Source organism: Ictalurus furcatus, chromosome 16 (assembly GCF_023375685.1).
Source record: "Ictalurus furcatus strain D&B chromosome 16, Billie_1.0, whole genome shotgun sequence".
Lineage (NCBI taxonomy): Eukaryota > Metazoa > Chordata > Actinopteri > Siluriformes > Ictaluridae > Ictalurus > Ictalurus furcatus.
The window spans coordinates 310,234-331,903 of NC_071270.1; the positions used below are offsets into that span (position 1 = coordinate 310,234).

The 21,670-nt window shown below is 40.8% G+C and overlaps 1 protein-coding gene across 2 annotated transcripts; it reads left to right on the forward strand.

Annotated features, from left to right (window-relative positions):
• The first annotated feature begins 1,091 nt into the window (after nt 1–1,091).
• On the forward strand, nt 1,092–21,149 carry mfsd14ba (major facilitator superfamily domain containing 14Ba). Of its 2 annotated transcripts, none has more exons than XM_053644804.1 (12): nt 1,092–1,593; nt 4,246–4,344; nt 4,467–4,529; nt 4,612–4,739; nt 7,454–7,568; nt 7,776–7,994; nt 8,573–8,686; nt 9,467–9,538; nt 11,000–11,112; nt 11,627–11,724; nt 13,295–13,449; nt 15,206–21,149. In XM_053644804.1, the coding sequence occupies exons 1-12, from the start codon at nt 1,510–1,512 to the stop codon at nt 15,419–15,421; spliced, it is 1,476 nt and encodes a 491-aa protein (XP_053500779.1). In that variant the 5' UTR covers nt 1,092–1,509; the 3' UTR covers nt 15,422–21,149. The 2 variants fall into 2 exon arrangements, with proteins under 2 accessions (XP_053500779.1, XP_053500780.1); XM_053644805.1 differs by having other exon boundaries at nt 1,093–1,593; nt 15,209–21,149.
• Nucleotides 21,150–21,670: the final 521 nt, after the last annotated feature.

Consider the following 21,670-nt stretch of genomic DNA (forward strand, 5'->3'; position numbering starts at 1 on the left):
CAAAGCTACTGCTTGCCTTTAGAAAAAAAAATTCTAAATTTAAAAAATAATGTATATATATATATATATATATATATATATACACACACACACACACACACATATACATATATACACATACATATATATATATATATATATATATATATATATACATATATACACACATATATACATATATACACACATACATATATATATATATATATATATACACATACATACATTATATATATATATATATACACACACACACACACACATATACATATATACACATACATATATATATATATATACATATATACACACATATATACATATATACACACATACATACATATATATATATATATATATATATATATATATATATATATATATATATATACACACATACATACATTATATATATATATACACACACACACACACACACACACACACATGCCTTTCCAAATCATGTCCAGTCAACTGAATTTACCAAAGGTGGACTCCAATCAAGTTGTATAAATATCTCAAGGATGATCAGTGGAAACAGGACGCACCTGAGCTCAATTTTGAGTGTCATGGCAAAGGCTGTGAATACTTATGTACATGTGCTTTTCTTGTTTTGTTATTTTTAATAAATTTGCAAAGATTTCAAACAAAATTCTTTCACGCTGTCATTATGGGGTATTGTTTGTAGAATTTTGAGGAAAATAATGAATTGAATCCATTTTGGAATAAGGCTGTAACATAACAAAATGTGGAAAAAGTGAAGCGCTGTGAATACTTTCTGGGTGCACTGTATATTTTATATATATATATATATACACACACACACACACGTTATATATATGTATACACACACACACACACACACACACACACACACACATATATATATATATATATATATATACACACATATATATATACACATATATATATATATGAATGACATAAAATTGTTCTTATAACACAAAAAGTGAGCTGGGGTAGTGGGGTGGCAGAAATGATTTTAAGGGTGACTGCTGCCACCCTGGGTCACCCACGTGACTACACCCCTACTGTTGTCATGCAGTATGTCGTCATAATATAAGCAGAATATGGGATGTTTGGACCTGAAGAAAAAAACCGGATGAGTAACTGGGCGGGGTTTCGAGTGCGAACTGAACTCAGATCAGTCCACACGGCTGTCCGTGTACAAGTGTTTCTTTTTCACAAGCCTCTTACTGATCTAGGAGCAGCTGTAGTGTTTAAAATGGCCGCACAGTGGAGCTGTGCCCAATAATAATAATAATCCTCTCTACAGGGGAAAAACCGGGATTAAAATAAACTGTACTTCCGCTGCTGAGCTAACATTCCTGCAACCAGCTCCATTTTACAGCTGAACTGAAACGGACACTGTACATTTTTACAGAAGAGCCTAAAGAGGCTAAACACGGAGGAATCCTGGAAGGAGCCGGAGGAGAGAAGATATGCACCCAACATGGCTTTTATGTCTCTCAAATAAAATGTGAGGAGATGGCCCAAACTGGGAAAGAACCGAGGCAGACTAACCGTGTCGTGTTGGTCAAGAGAATAATAATGAACGATGACAGCAACCCGGTAAGCATATATAACCATTTTTATGAACCCTGCAAGGCTATTTTCCGAATGTTAGTTAATGACCAGCACATACATTGTAATTCGTGTGGTAACTGTTTAGCCTGATAGCTAGCTAGTTCCATTATCAGTTTGTTTAGGTGGCGCGTTAGCTCTTCCTACCTGTTTTCCGACAAACTCCGCCTCCTTGACTAAGAAGCACCTGCAGAACGCTGACAAATCTGTACTGTCCAATCAGAGGTGCGATACATATGACACACTAGCCAATCACAGTAGAGGAGGCGGGAGTTGTCGGAATACGGGGGCTGATGTCTTTCCGCCAGCCTAACTAGCGGAAGAGCTAGCTAACCTGTAGTTATATTAAAAACCTAATTGATGAAGTAACCCTTTCCAGCTTCAAAACATAGCTAACCAGTTGTAATTTGTTTTTAAATAAAATGAATTATTACCAAATAACTAGCCTGTAGGCTGTTTTATTAGCTCTGTACTGTCACCGTTTTGGACATTAGGCCAAAATGTAAGCACAACATTGTTCACATATGGTCTAATATGTCGCGTTATTACAAAAAAAAAGTCATTATTTTAATGCGTTTGATAAAATATGATATTATATTAGACAGTTTGTTTTGCTGCCCACGCGCATTATTACTGGCAATAATAGGGTTACGTAACACGTACAGCGACGCTCGATTCATGAACGACTCGTTTTATGGAACCGACTCTTTCTAATGAATCAGTTGAACCGATACCTAATTTATTCGGATGTAATTCTAATAATCTTTCTAACCTCATACAGTCGTGGTGGTGTTGGTGGTGTTTTTTTGTTTGTTTTAAAAAAAAAAAAGTTTTCATCCAGGTGAGCTCATGTTCCACACATTATTTACCGCCAGATAATAATCATTTTTGTCTTTGGTAATGAGTCGAATAGCTAGGGCTTTATGAAAACCTTACATTTTTTTTCTCGATAATTTCCTAAACCACCTTGTTAGTTCATAACACCTTATCAGAGTTTTTTTGTGAATATGAAAACTGAAATACAGTATCCAAGCAAACGACAGGTGGACCAAAGTAGATTGAATTAAGATAAAAATTAATCTGGTGACATAATTATAATTTTGCATCTTAGTAGTAATGTTTCACATGGACTAAACCACCTACTACCATGCTAAATAATATGACCCCAATACAGGTACTAGTAGTGTATTAAACTAGAGGTAGACCGATACTGGATTGTACCAGTACCGATAACTAAGTCGTGCGGTACCTGCTGATACCTGATTAATCAACGATCGAGAGGTTTTTACAATTGATACTGAAGTCAACACAACACTCGAAGGAAAATATCACTGAACTTTATTACAAAAGTAAACAGTACTGACTGTATCATGAAAATGTACTTTTAAAAATAAAATAAATAATAGAGATGCACCGATACTAAATTTCTCAGCCAATACTGATAACCGATAGTTCTGCGTTTTATCCCTTCTTTTAAATGAATAATAATTAATTCCACAATTCTGAAAGAAACTCAAATATAAACTTTATTCTCTCCATTTCAGCAAGTTGTTTGACAGTAACTGGTCTCATAAACACAACACACATTACTCTAATTAACATTAACACATGAACTCAATTCTGAAGATTAAAGTAAGATTATTAACTTATTGAATGTTATTCATTCATATTAACATTGACTGAATTCTAAAAAACCTCCTGTTAGGCTCACACCAAACTGATAATATATAGGCCTAATACAAACCTTTTTTTGATGATATTAACTCATGTTAACATTAACTACATATGAAATATACTACTCTACAAATATTTTTCTGTGCAATATATAGCAATATATACCTTTTTACAATTCATCTTCATTTAAATCTTTAAACAGTGCACTGGGGGAACGCGACTCGTTAAACTGCTGCTACTTCCGGTGTAAAATTTTTGGCGGTGCAGAGCTTACAGAGATTACAAACTGCAGTTTTGTCATCATTCCACACAAGAGACATCTTTACAAAATCGATGTGTTTTCCCGCCCTCTTTTTATTGACAGGATATAATTGGCCCTGATCATCGGATGTTTTTAAACTATCGGCCAATAGCTGATGGCGGGAAAAATAGCCTTTGTCATCCGATACCGATTATCGGCTGATACGTCGGTGCATCTCTAATAAATATATAAATATTAATATCTATTAATAAATATTGAAGTAAACAAAAAATATACATCCAAACTGAACCAAAAAGTAACACTCCAAATAAACTTCGAGACATCCAAAATGAAACAAAAAACCACTTCAAATAACACAACAAAATCGATCAGTGATAGTTTTTATTTCACCTCTAGAGGCCGCTGTTGTGCTGTAGAATGACAGCGAACCCTCCTCACCTGCAAACGGGTAAACCTATCGGTGTGGATTTTTGCTGATAACCGATAGTTCGACCTCTATCATAAACCGTTTAGTATGTTCATGTGGTCCTACATGTTATTTGCAAATTTTCTACTACCGGTTAATAAATGTACAATTTTACACCATTAACCAAAGTAGTGGTTTTTCCTGGCTAATCAGGACTGTTGTAGCTGTTTGTATAGTGCTGGAAAGGTCATATATTCATCATTTGTTTTCATCTTTTTTTTTCTTTTTTTTACCCCAGATGCAGCAAGGAATCGGGAAACCGAGTGTGTCCCATGCGGTGGTGGTCATCTTCCTCGAGTTTTTTGCCTGGGGGCTGCTCACCACACCGATGCTTACCGTAAGTCTCCGTCTCTCTCTTTCCCTCTCTCTCTTTCCCTTTTTTTTCCTCCACAAACTGTCTTCCATCTCAGCTCACGCTTCTTCACTATGCGTTACTGATAAGCGCCTGTTTCTCTTTAGGTTCTTCATGAAACGTTCCCACAGCACACGTTCCTGATGAACGGCCTCATTCAGGGAGTGAAGGTGAGTCTGAAGCGTGTGAATTATTTTCGGCGACTCCCTCTGGACTCGCTCTGTTGGCTTACAGTGTGATTTGTGTCACCAGGGCTTGCTGTCTTTCATGAGCGCTCCGTTAATCGGCGCCTTATCAGATGTCTGGGGCAGGAGATCTTTTCTGTTGGTGACAGTGTTTTTCACCTGCGCGCCCATCCCCCTGATGAGACTCAGCCCCTGGTATGTCTGTCTCTTGCGCTCTCTCTCTCTCTCTCTCTCTCTCTCTCTTTCTGTCCATCCTCGATTTCCTTTCTTTCCTCTTTTTATCTCCCCCTTATTTCCTAATTGCTTCTAGACTGAATGCTTCATTCAGGCTTAGGATAAATTCAGGCCTCTACAAGATACGTTTTCATTTTATTCATAATTATGGCCAAATCCAATCTAAGCATCTGCTAGTCTTTGGATTTTGACCTCCAGTCACAAGTAATTTTGCTCGAATTTTAATCACCATCATAATCTTTGGCTTAAATATAATGGAGTTGGGTGTTGGAGAGCTAAAGCCTCATAAGCTCCACCCACAGGCAATGGATTGTCTGATATCTTTTGTACATATTTCTGGCTACAAGCTTCAGAATACTGCTACAGAAGACTGCAGTCTGATTGGCTCCCTGCATTTCAGTGTATTTCTAGCGACTGTATCTACGTAGCACGTTGTGTAAGCAGTTAGTGGCGAGCCACCCAGCACTATCGTGTGACTGGAATCGGAAACGTCTGTGGTTGGTCAATTGATTTGTCAGTCAAATTGGCTTGTGGCTCGTGAGACAAATCTAAAACTAATTGTCTGACGCGTTTGTAATTTTTCCTTTATAGTGCAGTATCACAGTTTCATTCCTAAATTAGTGGAATAATTCTGCTGAAAATGTGACAGTAATACTGAGCAAAATAATCACAATGATCATTATAGGCTTTATCCTGAAGACTATCATTTCTGAGCTTCCCGTACCCAGTGTTTTTAGTAGATCATACAGTATTAGTACAGTTCTAACCATCCTGTACTTTTTACAATAAAACTTAATACGCAATTTAAATAAAATACTACAGTAATTCTTTTTGCCCTCCTGAGTTATTATTATTGGTCGACCAATAGTGGCTTTTACCGATAGCGATAACTAAGTCGGGCGGTACCTGCCAATAACCGATTAATGGACCGGTAGTTTTTAAAATTGATACCGAATGAAAACACAACACTCAAAATGAACTTTATTACAAAAATAAACAGTAATGACTGTACCATGAAATATACTGTATGTTTTTAAATGCACTAAATATATATTAACTATTAATAAATATTAAAGTAAATAAAAGATATACATCCAAACTGAAGCAAAAAGTAACACTCCAAATAACTAATAAAAATAGAGACATCCAAAATGAATTTAAAAAAAAAACAGAACAAAATTGGTCAGTGATAGTTTTTTTATTTCGCCTCTAGAGGCCGCTGTGGTACTGTATAGTGACAGCGGACCCTTCTCAGCCACTCATGCAACGGACACAACCGGGAAAAACCGTTTGGAATTTCCCCCATTCCTCTATTATGCATTTCTTCAGCTGCGCAACTGTACGGGGCCTTTGTTACGTTATTTTGCGCTTCATAATGGTCAGGACTGCAGGCAGGCCATGCTCGCAGCTGCACTCTCTGCTTATGCAACCATGTGCTTGTAATCTGGGCAGAATGTGGTCTGGCATTGTGCTGCTCTGAATGGCAGAATATGTTGCTCCAAAATGTGTACATATCTTTCTGCGTTACTGATGCCCTTACAGATGTGCAGGTTACCCATACCATGGGCACCGACACTCCCCCATACCATGGGCACCGACACTCCCCCATACCATGGGCACCGACACTCCCCCATACCATGGGCACCGACACACCCCCATACCATGACAGACGCTGGCTTTTGGACCTGACGCTGATAACAGCTTGGATGGTCCTTTTCCTCTTTGGCCCGGAGAACATGACGGCTGTTTTGTCCAGAAACTATTTGAAATGTCAACTCGTCGGACCACAAAACCCGATTCTACTGTACTACTGTTCATCTCAGACGAGACCGAGACCAGAGAAGTGTGCGGAGCTTCTGGACAGTGTTGATGTGTGGCTTCTGCTTTGTATGCAAAGCCATACAAATCCATTACAGGTTCATGAGGGTTTTTAAGACAGTGACGTCTGAGGGATCGGAGATCACACGCATTCAGAAGCGGTTTTCCGCCTCGCCCTTTACACACCGAGATTCGACCGGATTCCTTGAATCTTTAATTATATCGTGCACTGTAGAAGGTGAAACGCCCAAAATCCTACCCATTTGTCTTTGGGGAATGTTCTTCTCAAGGTGTTGGATTATTCTCTGACACATCTGTTGACAGATCGGCGAGCCTCGACCCGTCCTTGCTCTTGAAGGACTCTTTCTTTTGGAAAAGAAAGAAGAACTTTTTTTTTTGGAGGCTCCTTATATACTATGATTAGACGATCGCCTCACCTGTTTCACATCACCTTCTTATTTCAACTTCTCACATCGCTATTAGTCTTAAACTGCCCCGCCCGAAAGTTTTTTGGAAAGTGTTGCATGCATCAATTTCAAAATAAACGTTTACCTTGATTAGGTAAAACATCATATACCTTGTCTTTATATGTTTTTTAAAACAGCTCAAAGTACATTTACACATCACTCCTCTTTGTTTTTATTAGCATTTTCCATACTGTCCCAACTGTCAGAATTGAAGCTGTAAATATATCTTATTATTATTATTATTATTTTAATATTAGCTCTTAATTTTATTTTGGTTTCTTGGTTATTCTTGCACTGTTTATGTCCTCAGTACATATGTATTTATATATTTCAGTAAGTCAGAGTTAGGTTATTGGATATGAACGATGGTTCCTTGCTTTGACTTTTCAGGTGGTACTTTGCGATGATCTCCGTGTCCGGGGCTTTCTCAGTCACCTTCTCGGTCATCTTCGCGTATGTAGCAGACGTTACGGAGGAGCGGGAGAGGAGCACTGCATATGGACTCGTAAGCAATCGACTCAAGCTCCACGTTTTCATGTTTAATACGATACCAATAGTAGAGCTCTGGGTGTCAGCTGGTACCTGATCCTGACATTTACCTGATACCGACACCGTTTATCAAAGCATATTAATATGATCATATGAATTTGTAAATATAGCGTATTTAATAAGGCCATACCTAGCCTGTAATTCTCCCGTGCTCTTGTTCTAGGTGTCTGCCACGTTTGCAGCGAGTTTGGTGACGAGCCCTGCGATCGGTGCTTACCTCTCAGCGACCTACGGGGATAATCTGGTGGTCCTGGTGGCTACGCTCATCGCCCTGGCGGATATCTGCTTCATCCTGCTGGCCGTCCCCGAGTCGCTGCCCGATAAGATGAGACTGAATACCTGGGGAGCGCCGATCTCCTGGGAGCAGGCGGATCCGTTCGCTGTAAATCCGAGCTAAACTCCTTCACTAGCATGCGATTAAGCACAAACAACACCATCACGTAGGATGCGTACGCCATGTAAACGAACAACTAGTTTGAACATTCTACATTACGTACAGTCATGGCCATAACTATCGGGACAGTTATCGTTATTTTAGCTGTCTGCAACAGTACATTGGAGTTGAAATTAAATAACATCTAAGAGCAGACTTTCAGCTGAACCATCACTAAGGCTAAAATGAGTTGCTCCTGTGATGAGAGCAGCAGCCAAGGGCGAATGCTCGTTTTTGACGGAGTTTTATGATCTTGTAGTCAATAGAGCTGAGTAGTCCAAAAAACACACCGAGATTGTGGCAGCCGTTATGACTCGCATATGATCAATATTTGCAGATTAGCTTGCGCAATAACTTCAGCTTTATTGCTAATGGACTGGCAGCCTCTTAAATGGCCTCTATCTGTTGCAAATTTTAATTGGCTCGCTGCAACACGGCGCACGTCAGTGCCATTTGCTTCGCGGTTTCACCGACAGATACTGGATACGCTTGAGTGCCGTTTAATGATTTGTACTTTTGTCGTGCAGTCTCTGAGGAAAGTGGGGAAGGACACGACTGTGCTTCTCATCTGCATCACGGTGTTTCTGTCGTACTTACCCGAGGCAGGCCAGTACTCCAGCTTCTTCCTGTACTTACGACAGGTGAGTGTCGATACTTGTTAGCTGGTCACTAACATTGGGGGGGCGGTGGGGTTTCTTTGTTTTCAAACAAATAAAATAAACGTACAGGTCTAATCAAGGCATTTGCTCGTTTCACATTCCGACATGCGTGTGTTAGAGTAGCATCACTACGTTTTTGAAATGAGTAATACTCAGGAATAGGAAATGTTTCTGCTGTACATGGAGTGGAACCAGAGGTCGTCTTTTGCTTTGTCTTCTAGCCCAGCCAGTTCAAGCTGCACAGGGCTTTTCCAAATCTCTGGTAGCCCTTTGGGCAGGCACTCTTCAGATCTCGATAGCCTGAAATGAACTTTACTAGCCCATCAAACCTCTTCGAATGAATATTACCAATTACGAATATCATCTTCAATAATATTATTATTATTATTAATAATAGTAATAAAAAAAAGAAGAATAATAATACCAGAGTTTTTTGAGGCAAGTAAATGGTGCTGTAATTATTTTATGCTGTCTATATAGCAGAATGTATGATGGTGTGTGTTGGATGAAAACATTGATTTTCAGCAGCGGTATAGATTTTCAGCTGGAATCGGATCTAGGCTTGTAAACCAATGTGCCCATATCAGAGACTGCTGGAGGGATTAATTTTCCAATTGAAATAGGTTTTTCTTTGCACACTGAGTATCTTATGGGAAAACCGTGGGCCGTTATTTGTCAAAAGGAGCTCGTTTTGGTTTTGATATTCCCTGCGAGCACTGATACAGCTGTGTCTCTCCATTTCTCTGTTTCTTTCTCTCACAGGTCATTAACTTCTCACCCACTACAATCGCCGTGTTCATCGGAGTGGTGGGGATCCTCTCCATCGTGGCCCAGGTACTTAATTGAGGAGAATTCTGTATGTGTGTGTGTGTGTGTGTGTGTGAAGGATTTTGTGCAGCCTCATTGCTGAGAAAAGTCACTCTTTTAATAAGCTGCAGTGGTAATTGAATTGAGTTCACTGATTGTCTAATATTGCACAAGGTAAACTTCGACTCAGCGAGAGAGATTGGAGTGTCAGAGTTATGAGTCATGGCGCAGGGACGGAAATCTGTTTGGATACGACGGTTCGGGAACACCGTACTATTCGAAGAACGCCTTTTAGTCATTCGAGCGCCGCCGAAGCGTGGCTGTAAACGAAGCGACAGCGACACCGGCCATGAAACAAACTGACAGAGCGGTATTAAAATCGTGCCGATAAACGCATGCACACGCATCCACTTTCCTGCGACGGTTTTCGGGTTGCCGAGCTGCGCAGCGGAACGCGTTAATGCTAAAGCACATCATCTTACATCGCTAGGCTTTAAAAAATTTTCCCTTGGCTTGGCGCAGAATAAAACAGAACCTGCGGAGCAAATGCCGATTTTTATTAGACGTCCGTGTTTCTGAAGCCTTACACAAAGTGTCGCTGAGTTATAGCCTTTTTTTATTCCCTTCTCAAACTACACTGCCTTGCATAAGTATTCACCCCTTTTTGAAGATTTCTACACTGTTGTAGTGTTACAACCTGGAACTGGGAAAAAAAAACAACCCTTAATTGGCATTACAATGTTTTATAAATATTGTAAATGTATATACGATTGATAATTTTACAGAATTCTGTCGAGTGCATTCAACTAGTTACAGTTGCAATCAAAACTGCAAATCAGGTTTATTCAGAATTACAGACTTTCAGCTTTTTGCAATGAACAAGTCAGTGAATATTACTGAACTGGAGGCTATTGCTCATGAGGAACGGGAGAAGATTCCTCAGGAACGCTGCAGAAGCTCTGCGTCTCGTTCGCAGCAGGTCATAACAGCAATAAGTACTAAAGCACTAAACATGCTCGCCATGAAGGGGGTGAATAATTTTGATTGCAACTGTATGTGACTAATGAAGGGGTTGCACAGTAACGGGGTACTATTATGCAAACACAACAGTAATGTTAGTTATTTATACATAATTGTGCATGATGTATTGTTTTTTATGGCTATTTGGTGTAGATTCATGACATAAAATGCCCATCGAGTCCATTTCGGTTCCAGGTTGTTACCACTACAAAGTGTGGAAAACTTCGGGGGGGGGGATATTTATGCACAGCACCGTGTTGACACGTATTAGCCTCTTTGATGCACGGTAAATCCGAACGTACGTTAACTTAAGAAGGACTCCACGGTTCTAAATCTGCAACCTTCGTCTAAGTAATGGATAAATAACGGTTTTGACTCGTATCTCCAGAGAGGACGTTAACACAGAGCTCAGCGTCTATGAGCTTTCATGATGCACTAAACTGTCGCTTGTGCTTGACCTCTTGACAGACGCTTTTTCTCACGCTGCTAATGAGAACCATTGGGAACAAGAACACGGTTCTGCTGGGCCTCGGATTCCAGATCCTCCAGCTGGCGTGGTATGGCTTTGGATCTGAACCATGGTGAGTCACACACACTGTCCATCGGTTTGAGGCTCCCTTAAATGAGAAGACGTGACCGGGATTAAATAAAGTTTGTCATTTGGCTGATACGATTATCCTCGATGTTATCTCCACTAACACACAGAATCTTTCTGTCACATGCCTTGTAGCCTCCGACATTTTCATTTACTTTGTTTACCGAGTGTGATTTTACATGCATGATTATAATCCAGTTCTTGTCTAATTTTAGCAGGTACTACATTCATACGTTAACATGAACAGTATCTTAGCTCTTGTGTAGAAGTGAAGCTGAAACTCAACATGACGTGCATTTGGGGTAAAACATGAATCACGACCGGAGTCACGATGCTGTGTAAACACTTCACTCCTGCGATTGTACTATTACCATTTCTCTGTAAGGCTGGAAACATATCACCGCGTGTATTCCGTGCTCGGAGTAAAGGTTACGTATTTGGAGCGTGAAGGGCGACGCTCTTTCTGTGCCTGACTTCTTTTTTTGCGTGTAACCGTATAGGATGATGTGGGCAGCCGGCGCCGTGGCAGCCATGTCCAGCATCACCTTTCCTGCAGTGAGTGCGCTCGTATCTCGCAGCGCTGATCCAGATCAACAAGGTGAGTCCACACTCATTAACAAAACCAAACAGGCTAGCATATTTTATATTGCATTACAGCTTTGAATGGAATAAAAAGGGGGAGGCTGAGGAACAGAACAGTTCAGGTCATAAGTTTATATACATTTTGTTTTTTCTTTAGTTACATTTACATTTATTCATTTAGCGGATGCTTTTATCCAAAGCGACTTACAAATGAGAAACTACAAGCAAAGCGATCTATCAAGCAGAGAACAATACAAGTAGTGCTACTGTACAAGATCCGTTAATTGAGTTCCAGAAGAAGCAAAGTGCAGAGTAGAGGTGTAAGTGCAAAAATATTTTATTTATTTATTTATTTATTTATTTATTTTTATTATGAGTTGGTTAGGTGTTGACGGAAGAGGTGGGTCTTTAGCTGTTTTGTGAAGATGGTGAGAGATTCTGCGGTCCGGATTGAGGTTGGAAGTTCATTCCACCACTGAGGAACAGTTAGCGTGAAGGTTCTTGAAAGGGACCTCGAGCCGCGCTGAGTTGGAACTACTAAACGTCGGTCGCTCATCGATCACAGATTGCGAGAGGGAGCGTAAGCCTTCAGGTGAGAGTTGAGGTAGGGGGCGCTGTTCCAGACAAGGTCTTGTAGGTGACCATCAAGGCCTTGAATTTGATGCGGGCGGCTACAGGAAGCCAGTGGAGGAGATGAAGAGGGGTGTGACATGGGTTCTCTTGGGCTGGTTGAAGACGAGGCGCGCTGCAGCATTCTGAATCATCTGAAGGGGTTTGATGGAGCTGCTGGGAGGCCCGAGAGTAGTGAGTTGCAGTAGTCCAGTTTTGAGATAAGAGCCTGGACTAGTATCTGTGCAGCCTGTTCGGTGAGGTAGGGTCGGATTCTCTTGATGTTGTACAGGATGAACCTACAGGACCGTGCACTTGTAGTTCTGCCCTGGAGAAGCTATTTCACATAACAGATGTTTACATATAGTCCACGAGACACGATAATAACTGAATTTACACAAATGAACCAGTTCAGAAGTTTACATACGCTCGATTATTAACACTGTGTGTCGTTACTTGGACGATCAACGCCTGTGTGTATGTTTCGTGATCGTTGTTCACGAGTCACTTGTTAGTCCTGAGCAGTTAAACTGCCCACTGTTCTTCAGAACATTATTTGCTTTTCCAGCATCTTCTGCATATTTGAGCTCTTTCCAACAGCGACTGTATGATGTTAAGATTCGACTTTTCACACATGACATTTGAGGGACTTGTACACGACTATTAGAAAAGATACAAACATTCGCTGATGCTCAAGAAACGATACATGAAGAGCCAGGGGCGTGTAAACTTCTGAACCGGATGATCGGACTAAATTGTTATTTTGTCGTCTGAGTAAATATTTTATGTAGCCCCTGAAGGGCAATACTAAATGGGGAAAAAAATTAAGATCTTTAAATAAACTAATATCTGTTATGTGAAATAGCTTATATCAGGGCAATACTAAATTTTTATGATCCCATTAACATTTTGCAGGTCCTGCAAGGCGTGTGTAAACTTATGACCTCAACTGTAGCTGCGCCTTGCTTTTGATTTAGGGCTAGTGCAAGGAATGATCACAGGCATCCGAGGGCTGTGTAACGGCCTGGGTCCGGCGCTCTACGGCTTCATCTTCTTCCTCTTCGACGTCGAGCTGAGCGGAATCGCGCCGATCCAGACCGACTACAGCATCCCTCTCCAGGCTCCCAGTAAGGTCAGTGGTTTCCTGCGCTCTCTCAACAGACATTCCATGAAAACTCCGGATTCAGAAAACGTCACGGAAAACATCTCGAAAAGGAGTACACAGATACAAAGTGTAAATTTCAGCTGTCCAGGCACCAAAATTTTGCATTTGCATAAAAATATGGTTAAATGCGTGGCAATGAGCAGTCCGCCGACCAAACACGAGGTCCAGTGTGACGCCCAGTCCTACGTTTTGGTTGCCTGGAAACCTAATAATAAGGAGCAGGGTTTCTTTTTTTTTTCCATTCTCCTTTTCATTCTTCGGTTGTTGAAGCAACTAGTCCTCTGGGCCTAGACACGAAAGCTGCTTGTCCTGGATGTCCGAGCCCAGGACCCCGGGTCCAAATACCATATAGGCCTTTTGTTAAGCTTTAATATTACACATGGACAGCATGTGCAATACTAAAGCTGCATTCTTTGCTTTTCCAGCATCTTCTGCATATTTGAGCCCTTTCCAACAGCGACTATAATTTTGAGATCCGTCTTTTCACACTGAGGACGACTGAGGGACTCGTACAAGACTATTACATAAGGTGCAAACATTCACTGATGCTCGTGAAAGAAGCACGATACAGGATGATCGGTGTAAATTGTTATTATTTTGGCATCTGGGAAACATAAATGTCTTGTGTAGCTTCTGAAGGGCAGAATCCAGCATTTTTATTTCACTTAAGTTATTTAACCCTGATAGAATGTCTTTTTTTGTTGTTTGTGCGTTTGTGTATTTAGATTTACATTGAAATCTGGTCATACGCTCCGTAATATTTCATGGTGTTGGTCGTGCGATTTGAACTCTTTAAAACCTAACCAGCCTCTTGTACTTCAGTCCTAATATTTCAATAAAGCTCGTGATCAACTTGTATAAGGACATGAGTGGGAAGCGTGAAATTGCTAACATTTGCTGGCATGCCCTCCCATGGCTAGCTTTCATACTTTATTAGCCATCCTAGCTCTTTCCATTGTGTCAGGCTGCATAAATGTCAGGCAGCAGCTTGGGTGTAAACGGAGCTGCAAGGTACAATATAAGCTCACTGAGCATTTTTGTAATAAAGCTGGATCGTATTTTCATTTATTTGGAGTTCCCAGTAGTAAGACTACGTCTATTTACAGCATGACAAATAATTAACTTCACTTGAAGCGTTCGTAAAAATTACAAATAAAAACACCCGAAACTGTATACGGTACCACGACAAAGACCAACTGTATGTCCAGACGTGAAATTCTGGAGGGACGTCGGACGGCGTGGCGCGGTGACGTAATGACGTGTGCCGTTAATTGAACTATGTTCTATAACACGGAAAAGATGAAAGGAGTATTCTAAAAGCGATTCATGTAAACACCTTAATCATCCATCCATCCATCCATCTTCTATAGCGCTTATCCTTTTCAGGGTCACGGGGAAACCCGGAGTGTATCCCAGGGAGCATCGGGCACAAGGCGGGGTACACCCTGGACAGGGTGACAGTCCATCACAGGCCCCTTAATCACAATATTATCTTACTCAGAATAAGGTCAATAATTAGATCACTGCTGTCCATGTAAACGTAGTCAATGTCTAATGTTAAAAGTGCTATACAAACAGTCGATTGAAAATATTGGCCCCTTTACTTTATTGTCGGCTATTAAAAAAAAAGATTGCAGGAGAAAGCAGGTGCTGCGTGTCATCTTGACGTCCACGTAAGCCTGTCTCATCATAAACTGCTCTGTTTGTCTCATTTGTTTGCCAGCAGCTGGCGATACCAGGCCCTCCCTTCCTGTTGGGCGCGTGCGCGGTGTTGGCAGCCTTCATCGTGGCGCTGTTCATCCCCGAACAGCCGACAGCGGGTGCCAAGACGTGCCAGGAGCTCAAGAGGAGCAACAGTCTGACAGGAGCACACGCCAACACGCCGCTTCCGGGCAGCGACGAGGACTTCGAGCCTCTTCTGGAGGACAGCACTGTGTGACTGTGTGACCGTCAAAACTTTCCCCTCTCGCCCTCAGAATGAGTGAGCAACGCCCCTGCAAGCCTCCCAGGAGATTTATTTTATTTGTTTTTTTTAGGTTTTCGATTATGTTTTAATATTCACACAGTTCGTGGTTTAAATCTTGAATTTTGAACCAAAGTTTTCCATTGACTTTTTTTTTTTTTTTTGTTTTGAATTAAATTTTTTTTTTAAACTCTATTTTGCTGCAGCAAAAAGGGCTTGGACGTGCTGTAGCTGAAGTGGACTGCGGAAGTGCAGTCGGGCGTGTGACACACTTAGCGCTTTTTTGTTTCTAGATGCAACGTTGAGTCAGGTTTAATGGGCAAAGTGCAGTAACGTGAATCGCTTGAGTTTAGACTTTATAGATCTTAAGTTTAGTGTGTATCGAAACGCTCAGATGGTTTTTCAGTGATTACAGCTCTCTGTATAGGTGTTTATACGTAGATTTATCGTCTTTTGGATTCAGAGCCATGAGATTCAGTGATTGACAGATTGTGAGTGTTTTTGTTAACAAGCCTTAAAGCTACATATCCAGTGAAGTATGACTGTAGGAGTTTATTTATTATTCATCGACGCAGAGTTTGTGCAGCGTGGGACGTCAACTGATGCTTAACTCGATGCGTGTTTTACGTTGACGACGTTATTTTAAGTTAACAGGTTAGAAGGATGGTGCTAACGGAGTTACTGACCGTGACGCAGTTACTGTGAGGCGCAGGTCAGTTCTTTTTACGTTTTTTTAATTATTATTATTATTTTTAATTAATTTATTTTTTGGTAAACATTACTATGCAGGAGTTACAATAATTTACCACCATTTTTATTTCGGTTTATTTGAACTGGTTTAAATGCCATTTTGCTTCAAATATTTTTTTTTTTTAATTTAAAAATTAATTATTTAAAAAAATATTGTTTTTATACTTTTTGCAGTAAAGTCATGGTGGGGTGTGTGTGCGTGTGTGTGCGTGTGTGTGCGTGCGTGCGTGCGTGTGTGTGTGTCCAAAATCTATAAAAATCTGCATGGTGTTCGTTCGGTTCATAAAATGGATTTTGAATTTCCGTGGGATTATTTGGAACAGCATGCAGATTTTTCTTTAAATCTTTCAAGTTTTCCTCCAGAACCTCTCCACGAGCCTGTGGATGTGCACAACACGAGCTTTCTCCTCAGTCTTTTGCACATTTACAAAACAAAATGATTCCATTCAAGTGCATCACCAGCTACCTCTTTTTTCCCCCCCTAAGGTTCTGAAGGTTTAACATTTCCTGCTACAGCCTTACACTCGCTCTCTTTTTCCCCCCAGGATAACGCTCTCAACTCTCTCACTGATTCCACCCCCACGAACAATAACGAATCGTATTTTTTTTACGTGCACTTGTACACGCATTCCATTTGTACACGGATAGAACGAGCTTTAAGAGCATTTGCAGTTAGTAGTGAGCACTATAGACAAATTTATATCCACAGTATGGGTTAAAATGTGATGCCGTTTCAATCTTACAAGGTATTGATTGATATTTCTGGCAGTCCTCTGCTTCCAGGTTTCCGTGTTGATCAGTTAAAGGAGCAATAGTCAATATTTGTCATTTCCTACTGGTCCAAATGATGTAGAAATAATAAAAATAACGGTTTAAGCCATTGTTTAACCCAGTCTCGAAAACCGCGTCCTGGTCCGGGAATGTATGTTCGTATTTTGATCGGTCTCTTGTCAGTCATGTTATAAACCCGCCCCCAACACCTCTTCACAATTCAATTTTGCATGATTTATAGGGTTGTACCTTGACTTTCAAGCAGTTGAAAGCTCTAGTTAGCATGAACCACTGTAAGTCTTGGGGGCGGAGCTTTGTGTACATGAGTGGAAATGAGGGCGGGGATTGAGTAAAAAAAAAAATCATTCAAATCTTATTCAACTCCACCTGTTTAACCGTTAGGCAGATTTTTTTTTCAAGCATCTTACCCTAATGCACATTTAACCCGATCTAAATGTCACATAATGTCCTTAAAATCAAATTTCTTGTTGAATATGCAAAAAAAAAAAAAAAAAAAAAAAAAAGGCAAACCAAATAAAAGTTTAGGTTTACTGCTTAGCATGAGACTCCGACATTAAATGATTACAAAATATTTTACTACATGAATGAAAAAATAACCTGGGCATTTTGTGTTGTTTTATATCTAACGTCTACAAACTGTTTTTGTGCATGAACACAGCAGGCAGCTCTGATGTGGCGCTTTTTCTAATTCCGAATTTTTGCTAAATCACAATGTTTATAATAATACGTTATTTAAAAAAAAAAATACGGATGCTTCCCTTTTATTATACAGTATATAGACTAAAGGCAATGATTTGTACAAGTTTTACCTGTGGTAGCTTAGGTTTTATAGTTAATAAGTGATTCAGTGGCGCCATAGAGCGCAGCCTTTACGCTCAGTTCGCTTTTCACATCACGACAAATCCATTTTGCTGATCTATTTTTTATCTTTATAACCCTGAACGATGGCAGCGACACGCCCCGAGCACTTATGCTGTCGTAAGCGATACACACGTCACCGCTACCACTGCATTTCTTCCTAACGTCTCTGTACACGGCGTATATGACAGGATAAGATGAAACCTGGGGTTTTTGGGAGCAGTAAATGGGAACTAATTGCAGGTGCGAGTGGGGAACTAAAGAAACGGCGGACCACACCCAATCGTTCGGATTTGTCGCTTTACAGATACCTGGTCGTACCTAGTTTTTTTGCCTGGAAAATCTCACTTCAAGCGTCTCTTAGGCGCCGACCGCTGTCGCTGAACTCGCGGCTACACGCCGGACACGTGCATAGACACGTGCATAGAAACAGTGCGATCCGTTGTTTTGTTGCGTGCTGTCGTGCATGCTTAAAGGCGAGCGTACGCGAGGGGGTCACGGAAATTGAGCGCACGAGTAAGTTAAGTTCTGTTTTTCTCGTTATTCAGTCGTTCTTTCCATGGCATCACATTGTATGTAATTTATCCGTTCAGGATTAACAACTGGTACAGCAGATCAACAGTCATATCGCTCACTACTACTTGCAATCTCTCTCTCTCTCTCTCTCTCTCTTTTTGACTTTAAAATTTTATTTACTTATTTATTATCTTATGATCTTTCCATACAGATGCAGGCGAATGAAGTGTCCTGTTTTCTGCATTCCAGTATAGAGGTTTATTTCGTTATAAAATATCATCAGCTACTTACTGTCCATCCGCGTGTCACTACGAGATGACACTGTAAACGAACCGCCCGCGCCCCCCAACCCCATTCCCATTTGAATGTCTATTTCTAGCGTTCCAGCCTCCTCTCCTGTCAAACCAGCTCACAGTCATCGTTACAGCCGACAGCGTTTTGCGAGTCTCTCTTCCTTCGCCTCATGTGTCAGCTGCCGGTGATGAATGTGTCCAAGCATGGGTTCCAGCACCATGCAAGATGGCAGAGCAGGGCTGCGTTCCAGTTCCGGTTTGAACACACCCTCGTTGACTTCCTCTCACAGCGTTTTTTTTCTCTTTGATTTCAAGCTTAATCCAGCTTCTATATTTATATTTGACACCTGCGAGATTGTAAAAACGCGACTGTAGAGTTAGGAAGCAGACGACCAAACAGCAAAAAAAAAAAAGTGGACGAAGCTCTATTAATGAAAGCAATAAAATATTCGATAGATCATAAACTTGCAATTTGAGTCTTATGTTAGCAACAGTCCATGTGCCATAACTATTGACAAGTAATTAGCTACCAAGCTAATCTGACTCTGTACATATTAATAAGGGGACATATTGTAGAACTAGTCAAAGAAATTGCTGGAGTTGGATGCCAATCGAGACCGTATTCAAGAGCTCCCCGTGTGCTACAAGTGGCGACTTGTTAAAGACGAGACGACGAGGGTGTGTTGAAAGTGTTTTTGGAATGTTCAGTAATACATGCGAGTGATCTGAAACCCCTGAGTGTTTCCCCTGAAAAGATTTCATCGACGCGTTGACGTCTTACTATTAAGTAAGTGGCTGTGTCGTGATGGGCATGCGTGTAGGGTCTGTAGTGCACAGCCTGCACCTGTTATTCTGACCGTCTAACATAAAAAATAACCTGACAGTAATACATATATATATATATATATATAAGTATTTTAAGGTTGTAAAATATTGTACATGTACTGAATAGCGTTAACGGAATATATTGTTGCTAGAACTTGCTATATTTTTGGACTCGCATACGAACCGTACGAATTATACGAAACACCAGTCTCTGGAAACGTTCCCAGACGTCTCATTTCACCAGCTCTGGCCTAATCCGGCTTCTACAGAGACCGCAGAGGCGCCCATGCCAGCTGTCTTGAGTATTTGTGTAAAGATCGTTTGCACTTTCTCACCTTTCAGAGAGCGTGCACAAATGTGCCTAACGTGTAAAACCATGTTCAGACCTGAAAAGGAGTGTAAATATTGTGTAATGCTTCGAGTGCTGACCTATACAGCAACTTCTCTATCTATTACGTCATGTCTTGGTGGTATCTGTGGAATAAAACGGAGGTTACGAAAAGCAAAGAACTGTATTCGGTGGTTTGTTTTGCATTGTTGTCCAGTAGGGGGTGCCGTGGTGATGGTTATTTATTTTTGGGACTCCTATCCAAAGCCTCTTATTTATTTATTTAAAAACATTTCTTCTAGACTGAAATGTTTACACGAGTGAACACCAGAGGTCCCGGAAGCAACGCAAGTAACATGTCCATATTTGTTTTCTTAAAGTAGAGATGCCGAAGCATATTATTGGCAGCGAAACTCGCTTTTTTTGACAAATAGGAAGTGTACGTAGCAACGGGATGTAAAACGTCACCTTATGATTTGACAAAAACATGTCTGAAGAGAAATGTACCGAGTATAAAGATTTCTATTTTCACAGGCGTGAGCGAACCTCACGTTTTCAGGTGAAAGAAAAATCAAGAAAAACAACAGAGTAACAACATAAATATTCTTTGCTATACCTCAGAGCCCAGAATAAAGCAGGTGGATGTACTGCTCCGAACGGGCCAGAGGTAAGTGTGTGGTACTCTGGATGCGTGGAAGGAATACACGGCCTACAAGAGCAGCACCAGTACATCCGTGTTCCTGCAACCAGCTCCGGATCCACTAGAACAAAGCAGTTCGCTGTGCCAAACATTTTGAATCGGATCTGTTTTTAACGTTCTCTGGTGGCAGTAGTACAGTGCTCCAGCCTCAGCATGTGATCGTCAGGAGAGCATTAACCCTGACTGCCCTCTGGATGGCAGTGTAGCTGTAACTGTAACGTGTTCCCAGTAGATCTGATGAGGATGCTTCAGGCCATTTATTGCTTCAGAAATCACACTTGCTAAATTGCCCCCCTCGGTGCTCGGCGGAAGAACACTGACCACCCGGACTTTCTCTATAAACTAAACGTGTATCGGCCTGTTGGAGAAAACTTCTGCTCGTATTTCTGTCATCAAACTTGTTTTTAATAGTGCGGAATGATTTATAAGCAACGTGCAGCGTATTAATACGATTCCTATCGTTACGAGTGAAGTCTATTACTATGAAATGAATATGAAATCTGACACGGTTGCCAATATGCATGATTTATTAGCCTGAAGCGTAAATATGGAGCCGGTTATGAATCTGATATCCTCTCATCTGTATTTTGTTAAAGTGTACTGGACAAATGTGCAGTATCATCATGTACAATCATAGCTGCTCCAATCCAATCAATAAATCCAATATAAAGTGGTTGGATGCATTATGTACTGATATCATTGTGATAGTATTATTGTCTCAAATCATCCTAAAATGTCAAACATTTTCCATTTATATTCATCAGTGTTATGAAATCTATATTTTGCTGCTGCATAAGCAAAGCTGTTGGCAATTTTCTTTCTGTGTATTCCATCTTTCATTAGGAGGTAGGGGTCAGAGGTCAGGGTTGTGCATAACACAGTGTATTGTGTAGCCTGGAACTGGGGCCAATCAGTGGCTCTGTGGCTGTGCTGGGATTTGAGCACAATCGTACCAGCGTAGCCTTAAACATCGCACCGCGAATCCTCCTGATACGTTTCCCCTCAGGCTGCATAAATACATACGTAAACACTCCGACCTCCAGGGTTTAATGAGGGGAAAGTACAAAGTTGTAACGGCTGCCTTTTAGTACAAATCATTCAACCAAATGGATACGAACAGATTTATGCGCAAGTCGTTTGCAGCAGCAGAAATGAACACAAAA

Coding starts and splice junctions, on each gene's coding strand:
- mfsd14ba (XM_053644804.1), top strand. CDS start 1,510: ATGGCCCAAACTGGGAAAGAACCGAGGCAGACTAACCGTGTCGTGTTG. Junction 1,594..4,245: donor TGAACGATGACAGCAACCCG/GTAAGCATATAT, acceptor TTTTTACCCCAG/ATGCAGCAAGGAATCGGGAA. Junction 11,113..11,626: donor GGCTTTGGATCTGAACCATG/GTGAGTCACACA, acceptor GTAACCGTATAG/GATGATGTGGGCAGCCGGCG.